The following is an 11,070-nucleotide window of genomic DNA, read 5'->3' as shown; positions in this document are numbered from 1 at the left end:
CTTAACTTCTAAGCTTATCTTCTAACTTCACTTGCCTTGGAAACTAACTCTCCTTGAATTGGATTATGAATTCAAGGTGTTTGATCACATGTTATGGAGGAGTTATAGACTTTTAGAAGTACCTTGGAGTGTTGGAAACAACTAGAAAACATAGGTACAATACCAAGGAACATTCATGAGAAAGTGGGGAATAAAAGAGAAGTCTTGACGTCCTTGGCGCTCTGCAAGGCGCGGAGCGCCAGCCCTCGAATTTCAGAGGGGGCCTGCTGGCACTTTTCTAGGCGCGCCGCCCCAAGGGGGAAACTTCAGAACCCCTTTTGGGGCGCGACGCGCCACCCCCTTACCCAAAAAACTCGACTTTTCTCCCTCTTTTCTCCAACTCTAAACCTTCTAAACTTCAATGGTTTCAACCCCAAGCACTAAGGATCATAAAATCCCTCAACATACAAGAGATTCAACTCGAAAACACAACCAAATCATGCCCCAAATCAACAAGGAACTCCAACAACACAAAATCAACAACATCTACAACACAACCAACAAACCTTCAACAAGAACAACCACAAACTTTTCTCAATAATAAAACGAGTTTGGCATGTGGGGGAAAGAAGCAACCCAACACTATGAACTCACATACCAATTAGGGATCACCCCCGTCGATATCCACGACGATCCTTGACGAAAATCCTTGCTTGATCTTCTCTTTCTCCTCTTCTTCTCCTCTTCACTCTCAAACCCACCCTTACTTTCACTCTTTTAAAATGAGACAAACTGATCAAAGAATCAGTCTAACACAACAATATAACCAAAAGAATTGGTTAGGGAAAAGACCAAAATGCCCTAAAATTTTCGGACGGATTCCTGTCAACTGCCCAACTTCCAAAAGGGCATAACTCACTCATACAAACTCGGAATCGAGCAAACTTGGTGGCGTTGGAAAGATCATTCCACGAACTTTGCAACTATAACTGGAAATACACCTAAATCATCCTGAGCTAGAATTTATGATTACTCAAAGTTGGAAAAAACTCACCTTTTTCCCATACTTAGCCAAATTTCCATATTTTCAAAATTCAATCCAAAATGAAATTCAAATTCTTAAGCCTCTCCATAGCCATTTCACATTGCCGGATGTTACACTTTTGCTACCAGACTTGCTGAGAAACCAACAAAGTTATTTTGTGCATTTTGTATTGAGCTTTATGTACTATTATTAAGAGGTGAAATTGTGGAAAAGAAAAGGAAGCTGGGGGAGAGAGGAAAATTGGGATTTGATATTTTTAGTTATTATATTTCCTTTTTATTGATCTTCACCTTGAGCTTCTTTGTCCAAAAAAAAAGGTGTCATATGATCAATTACTAGATCAGGCTATTCTGGTTTGTACTGGTACAGTAGTAGGCGCAATTGATAGATTACATAAGAATATTTTGATTGTACGTAATAAAATGGATTTTTTTTCAATTCATGAACATTTATCTGAACTCAATCCTTCTTACTTATAAAGAAAATGAGAACTTATTACAATGATTGGGTACCATAGTATCTGACATTGACAAAAATCTAGTTGCAATTGAATCTTTTTTGGGAGAAGCGTGATTTTTGCTGACAATGTAAATGAAAGTGGATGTGATAATGGAAATGGATTGCATAGAGAAGGCAACTATTGAAAGAGAAACTTCAAACGCGATTTCTTGTGAATTTGAAGACCCTGTTCCCTCTCACATATTAGACGAGTCCTGGAGAAGCAATGGATGGAATATGGACTGCTTTTGGCTACTTTAACATTTCATGTGTTTCAAATGTTCCATTTTTATTATTTTATTTTTACTGAATGCAGGAATGAAGCAGATTCTGTTGACAAGATTATAAATGATAACTTCCGAAATATGCACCACACCGTTTCAGCAACTGAAAAATATCTAGTGGGAATCAAATCTCGTATGGGTGAAGTAGAATCATTACTGAAGTTTCGATCAAGTGATGTCTGTTTTATTGGAATTTGTGGGATCGGAGGCGTTGGGAAGACAACTGTTGTAGGAAAATATTTTGACAAGGTTTCTCATCAATTCCAAGGGTCTTGTTTTCTTGCGAATGTTAGGGAAGAATCAAAGAAGCATGGGCTGATGTACTTGCAAAAGACACTTCTTTCAAGACTTTTAAAAGAAAATCAATGAATATGGCAAGTTTTTATGAAGGAGCCGACATGATAAAAAGAAGGCTTTGCCACTGGAAAGTTTTAATTGTTTTTGATGATGTCGATGATGAAGACCAATTGGAATATTTAGTTGGAAATCATGACTAGTTTGGTGGTGGCAGTATAGTCATTACAACAATTAGAAACTGTTAAAGAATGACAAAAGTCCCACATCGGTGGTTAATGAGATGGGTGGACTCCTTATAAGGCTTGGGCAATCCTCCTCCCTTTGAGCTAGCTTTTGGGGTGTGAGTTAGGCCCAAGACCTAATTTAACATGGTATCAGAGCAGGTCCCCGTCTCACCCGATGTTGGGGCCCCCAAAAATCAAAATTGCCCACGCATCAGATGCTAAGCACTGGGTGTGAGGTGGGGTTTTAAAGAATGACAAAAGTCCCACATCGATGGTTAATGAGATAGGTGGACTCCTTATAAGGCTTGGGCAATCCTCCTCCCTTTGAGCTAGCTTTTGGGGTGTGAGTTAGGCCCAAGACTTATTTAACACCAAGATTTGCTACGTAGACATGACCTGTTATATTCTGTTCCTGAATTGGCTAAAGATGAGGCTATTGAAGTTTTTAGTTGGCACGCTTTTCAGAAATCGACTCCTGATAAAGAGTTTTTGAAACTCTCCAAATCTGTAGTAGATTATTCTAAAGGCTTACCTTTAGCTCTTAAGGTCCTGGGTTCTTTTCTCTACAAGCAAGGCATTACTGAGTGGAGAAGTGCATTGGATAGACTCAAAGATACTGGATATGAAAAAATTGCTAAGCAGCTCAGTTTAAGTCTAGACGGATTGAGCCATGAAGAGAAGAATATATTCCTTGATATGGCATGTTTTTTTAGAGGAAGAAAGAGAGATGATGTGATTACTATACTAAACAGTTTTGGTTTCCGATCAGAGATTGGAACAGATATCCTCATCCAAAATCACTCTTATATATTTCTGAAGGAATGGTTGAGATGCATGATTTGATTGAACAAATGGGTCAGCAAGTGGCACGCAGTGTTGATCAGGACAAGCCATGGAATCACAGTAGACTATGGCATGAACAAGATATAAAAACTGTTTTTTCTGCAAATCAGGTAAGGATGTCCTCTGCTGGAGAAAATTGATTTCCATTTTCTCTTTTGCATTGTTTCCCCTCACTGGAAGTAGACATCCAAATTTTACAACTTACTTTAGCACTAGTACATTTTTCTCAGTCTAAACTGCATCTCATAGGATAGTTTCTTAATTAAATCATGTAATATCTTGGCAACAAGTATGGCCTCTTAGCTTCAAATTTGTTCTTCCATATTACTTTGCACACAAGGATGTCTCATGTAGCCACCGATTAGGAAGATTAGTTGCATATTCTGTTTCGTAGATTACTGGATGTGCCACCTAAAGATTTCAATTAGACTAGCTTACTCAATATCCATTTAATAGAGTTCTAGTTCTAATTATGATTTTGTAGTTTTAGATTTTTATCATCTTGAACATTTATTGTCGAATAGAAAATGAGTGTATTAACTTCTATTTATTTATAGGTCTTAGTTGTCCTTATGATGGACTTCTACAACAACATACCCAGTGTAATCCCACAAGCGGAGTCCACGGAGGGTAGAGTGTAAGTAGACCTTACCCTCTACTTTGGGAGGTAGAGAGGTTGTTTCTAATAGATCCTCGACTTAAGTAAAAGAATTTCAAACCAGTTCCCAAAAAAAATGGAAGTGAAGAAGTCATGACAAAATAGTAAAGCAAGTTGCCCCCAAGGCCTAGCTCGAGTGGTAAAAGGTGGAGGATTTGTGGCTTAGGTCGCAGGTTCAAGCCCCACACCATGCAAAGCGAAGCCCGGTATTTTAGTGGAGAAGGGTAGAGGGGCAGGCCCATTATCCACCGAGTTTAGAAGGCTATGATTGGTCCAAAGGACGGGTCACAGACGAATTTCTCAGTTATCAAAAAAAAAATAGTAAAGCAAGCATGTCAAAACATTTTTAACAATGAAAAATAACTACAACAATACAATAAATGAAGTACAAGAAACATTTAATAGTAACACAGATTGAATAACAAAAAAAAAACAATAGTAGCACTATGACTACTAGTATGGAAGGATAAGTGAGATAACACTCAACTACCTAACCTACCTTCTACCCTAATCCGTGTCCTGCATAACCACCTATCTATGGTCATATCCTTGGTCAGCTAAAGTTGTGTCATGTCCCATCTAATCACCTCTCCCCAATACATCCTTGACCTTCCTCTACCTCTCCTGAAACCATTCATAACCAACCTCTCCCACTTCTGCACTGTAGCATCCGTGCATCTTCTCTTCACATGCCCGAACCATCATAACCTCGCTTCTCGCATCTTGTCCTCTATCGAGGCTACTCCTACCTTATCTCACATATCATTATTTCTAATCTTAGCTCTCCTAGTATGCCCACATATGTATCTCAACACCCTTATTTTCACAACTTTTATCTTCTGAATATGAGAGTTATTGACCGACCAACGTTTCGTTCCATACAACATAGTCGGTCTAACCACCACTCTTTAGAAATTGCCTTTAAGTTTTGGTGGCACTTTCTTATCATATAGGACTCCGGAAGCTAGCCTCCATGTCATCCACCCTGCACCAATATGATGTGTGAGATCATCGTCAATCTCCCCCTTACTTTGGATAATAAATTCAAGATAATTGAAACTTCCTTTCTTTTGGATGACCTGGGTATCAAGCCTCACTTTCACACCTGCCTCATGAGTTACGTCACTGAACATGCACTTAAGTATTTTGTGTTGGTCCTAATCAACCTGAACCCTTTTAGACTTCAAGGTTTGTCTCCGGACCTCCAACTTAGCGTTAACTCCACCGCCAATCTCGTCAATCAAAAGTATGTCATCTCTAAATAGCATACACCATGACACATCACCTTGGATTTACCACGTCAATTCATCCATGACCCAGCAAATAAAAATGGGCTGCAAAAAAATGGTTCTCTGTCAATGACACCCAATCATCTATTCCTACAAGAACTTTGTGGGTGCTCTTGAAATCAAGCAAAAATAAAGGAAAGCCCCTAAACCGTACAAACTCATTATTCTTTCTCTTCAAAAGTACTACTGGTCCTTTCCCTCCAAAGTGCCCACATGAGAGCTAGCGTAGAACATGCCATCTTCTTTTTCTCCTCCTCTTCCTAATGAAGTGATTTTATTATGTATTTATATTCAGAATAATTTGTTGTGTTTGTTTTTATTGTTGTTACGTCTTTTTTTGGTACTAGTTTATAGTAATATTTGTCTTGTTAAATAGTTTGTCACAAAGTTTTCTCCCTCTTACCGGATATTCTTTGATAAGTTCAAATTTTAGCTTTTTTGGTTGATAGGGAAAGACCTCCTAATGTAGACATATGTCAAATCGAAGCTTATATTGATTGGAGAATGGATTTCTTATCGGGTCATAATGGAAAGGAAGTGGAAATAAGAACATTTGAAGTTCTCAATTAATTTGATTGAACTTATAATGCAAAGACAGTTATAAATCTTATACTACCAGTATTATCCTAACCTCAGTACACCCTACTAATTCCAACAAAAAATGATATAGATTAAGATTTGTATATTTTGGAAAATAGGTTCTATGCTTGGAAGTATGTTCTGTTTAACAAAGTTACTTTAATTTCTTTTCCAGAGGACAGATTCAATTAAAGGCATAATGGTACCAATTGGCTCAGACCGTCATATGTGCAAGTGGAGCAAAGCTTTCAGAAACATGCCTTGTCTTAGGTTACTCATTGTCAAAGGGGAGGAGGCCCGACATCATGACCCTATTTGTGACTCTATTGAGTATCTCCCCAGTAACTTGAAATGGCTTGATTGGTCATACTACAGCTTTGTATCTTTACCAGCAGATTTTGAACCAGGAAACCTAGTTGGGCTCATTATGACTTCTAGTTCTCTTGTTGAAATCTTCAAGGAACCAAAGGTATTGTTCATCTCCTTCAAAAAAGAATCATATTTAATTTAAAGAAAACAAATGACAGTTAAAGCTGATGTTTTTATTTGTTCTCTTTCTTATGAACAGGCATTTGACAAGTTGACAATCCTCAATTTAAGTTTTTCAGGAAGTTTACTCCGAACACCCAATTTTTGTGAGACTCCAAACCTCCAGAAGATAATACTGAAAAGTTGTGTAAGTTTGGTTAAAAATCATCCATCCATTGGAAATCTCAAAAAGCTCATCTTCTTGAATCTGGAAAACTGCAAAAGTCTAAAGTCTTTACCAAGTAGTATTCAAATGGAATCTCTTGAAAGTTTCAACCTCTCAGGTTATCAGAAATTAGAAAAATTTCCAAAAATTCGGGGGAATATGGAATTGCTATCAGAGCTCCTTCTGGCACATACTGCAATTTGGGAATTGCCCTCATCAATAGGACAGTTCAGTGGTATCAGCTTGCTTGATTTGCAATCATGTGAATACCTTGTAAGTCTCCCAGCCAGTGTCTCTGAGATGAGAAAACTGAAAATTTTGATTCTGAAAGGCTGCTCAAGACTTGCAATTTTACCTGAAAATCTAGGTGATCTAAACGAGTTGGAGGAGCTCTAGGCTGGCAACACTGCCATTTGGCAACTGCCAGATTCTATTGGAAACTTAAGCAAACTCAAGATCCTATCATTAAGAAAAGGGCGGAAGGTAAAGCATCAATCTGCTCGCAGTTTGATATTACCCTGGGTGTTTCATGCTTTGAGGGACCTACTTCCTCATAATATAGAGGAATTATATGTAGAAGATTTTTTGGCAAAAGAAAGTATTGCAAAGCTACGGATGTACCCAAGGTTGAATTTGGTATCATTCACCAATTATAGTTTTGATCAACAATCTTATACAGAGGAGAGCATTGGTAGCTCAATTTCAGATGAGATTCTCAGTTTGTTTCTATCAAACAATATGGATGATGTGATCCTCCCCACTCTTAACTCTGATCATAGGGTAACTTGTTCCATTGTCTTTCCTGAACATGCAATTCCCACATGGTTTATGCATTGGAGTGTTGAGGAAAAGATCTTGTTCAAACTGCCCATTAATTGGTATAATGATAAGTTCAAGGGCTTTGATATATGTTGTGTGACTCTCATGGGAGCAGGTGTCTGCAGTCCTAATTCAAGGCTATCTGGGAGTATGACTATGCTTTCATCAATGCCAAATTGATATGCAATGATCATTTGAAAGACCTTAAAGTGATAGAGAAAGATGTAAAGTGGGCTACAGCATCTAGAACATATGGCTGGTGTGTTTGCTTCGCCTACATACCATTGTATTCTTCACTGCAGGTTGGAGACATTAACCAGTATAGCCTATTTGAGGCATCTATCAATGGGTGCATTGTGAGACAGTGGGGAGTTCATTTGATCTATCAGGATGAATGAATATCTTTGAAGCGCAGACTCAGATAGATTGCTTCAAGTACACCTACGCTGAAAAAGAGACTAAATTATGCTGGGATATAAGGGGATTACCAAGAAATAGTTTAAGGTAACTCGAAATACCTCTTCTTTGTTACTAGAGTTTCATAATTTGAATATGGTTAGATTAACAAGTTTAAAACTATAAGTTCGATTAGGAAAATATAAAAAGCAATCAGATGACTTAAATTTAAAATTAGATAAAAATGGTTGGCATCAAGCCAAGCCCAATGTCCCCAGCATAAAGTTCTTATTTTCTGGAAAAATTACATAAATTAATCTCTTTTATTTAATAATAATTACCACTTTTAAATATACTTTTATTTTATTACTATTTTTGTCAACTTTTAACAATAGTTAAACAATTCTTGAACAATTTTGTTCCTTTTATATATAATTAAAGAATTTTTCAACGTTAGCAAAAAGTGTTGTACCTGATTGGGGAACATCACTCATTCCCTCTTTCCACTTTTCTTTCTGCTCTTCTCTCTGTTTTATTTTAGGGGTTTCGCCGTTCTTTCTTCTTCAGTTTTCAACACAGAATTCTAATGGAAGAAGGTAAACAAAAATTGCCTAGAAGAAGTCCGCGGATACTTAATGATGTTGATACTTTGAATCAAAAAATTTATAGAAGGTGTCGGATGAGGGGTCAAATTTCAGCTACTACTGCTACCGACAAAGTTAAGGACGATCCCAATTTTAATTTGGGAATTTCACAAGTATCGAGTAAGCAGAACAAGGAGGAGAGAAATGCATGTTCATTGTAAAGGTAAAAAAACGAGTTAAAGAGGTGAACAATGTGAAAAAATCAAAAAAATGATGTGTTGATTTTGCATCTACATCGAAGAAAATTGCGGACAACGATGACAATTTTGAGGATTTACTTCCTCAATTTCAGTCAAAAAATTGAAAAATAAAGTTGTGTCAGAGAAGAAGCCAGTGAAGGATGCAAAAACACGGAACTGATTGCCCAAAACTGTCATTCTACCGTAGAGTAGAGATTCGGTATGTGAATTTATGTGACTTATTTTTCTTTTTAGTTAGTTCCAAAAAGAATGACACATTTTTATATTAAGTAACAATTTAATTATAAAATGTCTATTTTACCCTTAATGAAATGATTTACAGTCACACAAATTTCTATCATTCATTTTGGACCACAAGTTTTAAAAGTCTTTCTTTCTTTTTAAACTGCGTGCCGAATCAAACTACCTCACATAAAATGGAACGGATGGAATAGTATTTTGAATCTAATTCTATGTGTTTTTCTTAGTTAGTTGTTGTTTAGGAATAATTGTATATTGATTACTGTCTTGCTTTGATACGTAGTATGTGTAATTCATCTTTAATTCAACTTTAGTATGTAGTAGTACATTTTTAATTCAAGTTTAATACATATGCATGTTCATAAATTCTAGAAACATTAGGATGTTGTGTATATCGCAAGTAGGTGGTCATCTTACATCATAGTGTCATTGACCAAATCAAAATCTCTCTATCTAAAAAACAACTTGACTTGTTCAGGAATACTTGTTTTAGTCACTTTCTTGACCTTCAAAAAGTGAACACACAACTCCAAGTTATTCTTTGCTTTGTGAATAGGGAGTTAAAACACACTCCAGATGTTGTGTTTACTATTGAAATACATGACAAAAATTTGTTTTTGGTCGAATTTGGATTAGTTACTGACTTAAATTTTGTTAGTGATGGCACTCCTGTCAATGTTCCTGATTCTAAGTGTAATTTGTTGAGCAGTTATTTTTTGAAACAAATCACTAATCAAAAGAGTCATCTACGTGAGTTATTTCTAGCTAAAAATTCCATAGATGATGACTCCACTGTTTCATTGGTTGTTCTCTTCTTCATTAATGAATTTTTTTTTTCATATGAGAATAATGAACACCAAATTAACAATAGAGATTTTTACCTTGTGAAAAGTGGACAATTCAATTCATATCCGTGGGGTTTAGATGTCTACAAGGAGTTGTGTGATTCTGTGAGACACACATTTAAGTCGACCCATAAATACTATAGATTGGTTGCTGCTCTTCAAACTTGGATATTTGAGTGTAGTTCAAAAGTCGATGAAGATATAGTTATTCGGGTTTCTGATTCAAATTCAAGAATCTTGAATTGGAAGACAATTACTGGTAGTCCATGACAAAAATATATTGAGAAATGTCTCTTCATGCCTACAAAAATTAAGGTGTTTGTGCAAAGTTAATGCATTTTATGACATTGTTTAGTTCAACTCGAGTTAATATATCTACTTTTATTTTCTTTATTTGATTTTTCAGTTTGACAACATAGTGGCCGGTGAAGATGAGTTTCTAAATTTAGGCTTCCTGAACCTTGTGATTACAATGTTGAAATTTTAAAATTGAAGTCCAAAGGATCAACTCATGGTCTAGACATGTTGACTAAGGGCATCTCCAACTCAATCCTCTATTTTACTCTCCAAATATAGAGTTTTCTATTTTTTCAGACAACCAACTTCAACCCAATTCTCTATTTTACTCTCTAAAAAGAAATCTTTTTCTCTCTCCTCAATTATTATATTATTATTTCTATTTCATTCTTATTTTCTTATTTCATAATATAAATCTTTTATTTCTTTTTTCCCAAATAATTACTTTATATTATTTTTAATGTGATATAAAATTATTTTCTATTCTAAATTTTTAAATAACATAAATTGCAAGAAAATATAATATAATACATAAATTAGGGGACAAATTCAAATAAAAGTGACATATAATTACATAAACACTCAATTTTCAAAATTATTACTTTGCTCGCATAAATGCTTTATTAATGCATTACGGAGTTCAAAATGAGCATTTTTGTCCTTAATTTTTTTTTATGTCTAGCTAAAAATTGTTCAAACCAGAGATATCTATCACCATTTCTATAGTTGGAGTTGGAGCCTCTACGGCATCCTGAATTGGTGCATTGAGATCACATTCATCCTCAATTATCATGTTGTGCAGCATAATACATGTAGTCATTATATCATGCAACATTTCCTTTCTCCAAAAACGTGAGAGTCCTGCAATAATTGCAAAACGTGATTGCAAAACTCCAAATGCACGTTCAACATCTTTTCGGCACGATTCTTGTTTCATCGCGAAATATTTCTTTTGTTGGGAATGAGGATCACGAATAGTTTGAACAATTGTCGACCATTTAGGATATATACCATTAGATAAATAATAACCCATATCGTATACCATCACAAGTGTACTCACAACCACAATCACAATCACAATCGCAACAATTCTCATTATCATATCCTAATTTTTTTCCGAATAGTGCTAAATTTGAAAACGACCTACCGGATTTCTAAATTATTGTTGTGATCAATTAATTATTATGTTATGTATTGTATTTTACCTTGAATTTAAATTATTATGTATGTATTATATTG

At 35.7% G+C, this 11,070-nt stretch overlaps 3 protein-coding genes across 3 annotated transcripts in view; all 3 read left to right on the top strand.

Moving 5' to 3' along the window:
* Positions 1-2,097, top strand: part of LOC102583769 (TMV resistance protein N-like) — a 10,220-nt gene extending 8,123 nt beyond the window's left edge. Inside the window, exon 7 of the mRNA XM_006356483.2 lies at positions 1,839-2,097. The gene's annotated coding sequence lies outside the window, so the exon portion shown is untranslated. The remainder of the gene's footprint in view (positions 1-1,838) is intronic.
* Positions 2,098-2,703: 606 nt separating this feature from the next.
* Positions 2,704-6,926, top strand: LOC102583110 (probable WRKY transcription factor 19). Its single transcript, XM_006356482.2, has 3 exons — positions 2,704-3,280; positions 5,872-6,165; positions 6,265-6,926. The coding sequence occupies exons 1-3, from the start codon at positions 3,149-3,151 to the stop codon at positions 6,784-6,786; spliced, it is 948 nt and encodes a 315-aa protein (XP_006356544.1). The 5' UTR covers positions 2,704-3,148; the 3' UTR covers positions 6,787-6,926.
* Positions 6,927-7,451: 525 nt separating this feature from the next.
* The window catches only part of LOC102582774 (uncharacterized), a gene marked incomplete at its 3' end in the record, with an annotated part of 26,427 nt that continues 22,808 nt past the window's right edge, over positions 7,452-11,070 (top strand). Inside the window, exon 1 of the mRNA XM_006356481.2 lies at positions 7,452-7,713. Coding sequence (XP_006356543.2) covers positions 7,604-7,713 — 110 coding nt within the window. The remainder of the gene's footprint in view (positions 7,714-11,070) is intronic.

The sequence above is a fragment of the Solanum tuberosum genome, unplaced genomic scaffold, assembly GCF_000226075.1.
Source record: "Solanum tuberosum cultivar DM 1-3 516 R44 unplaced genomic scaffold, SolTub_3.0 scf00222, whole genome shotgun sequence".
NCBI lineage: Eukaryota > Viridiplantae > Streptophyta > Magnoliopsida > Solanales > Solanaceae > Solanum > Solanum tuberosum.
The sequence above is the reverse complement of the archived record's forward strand: the minus strand, read 5'-3'. Positions and strand labels throughout refer to the sequence as shown.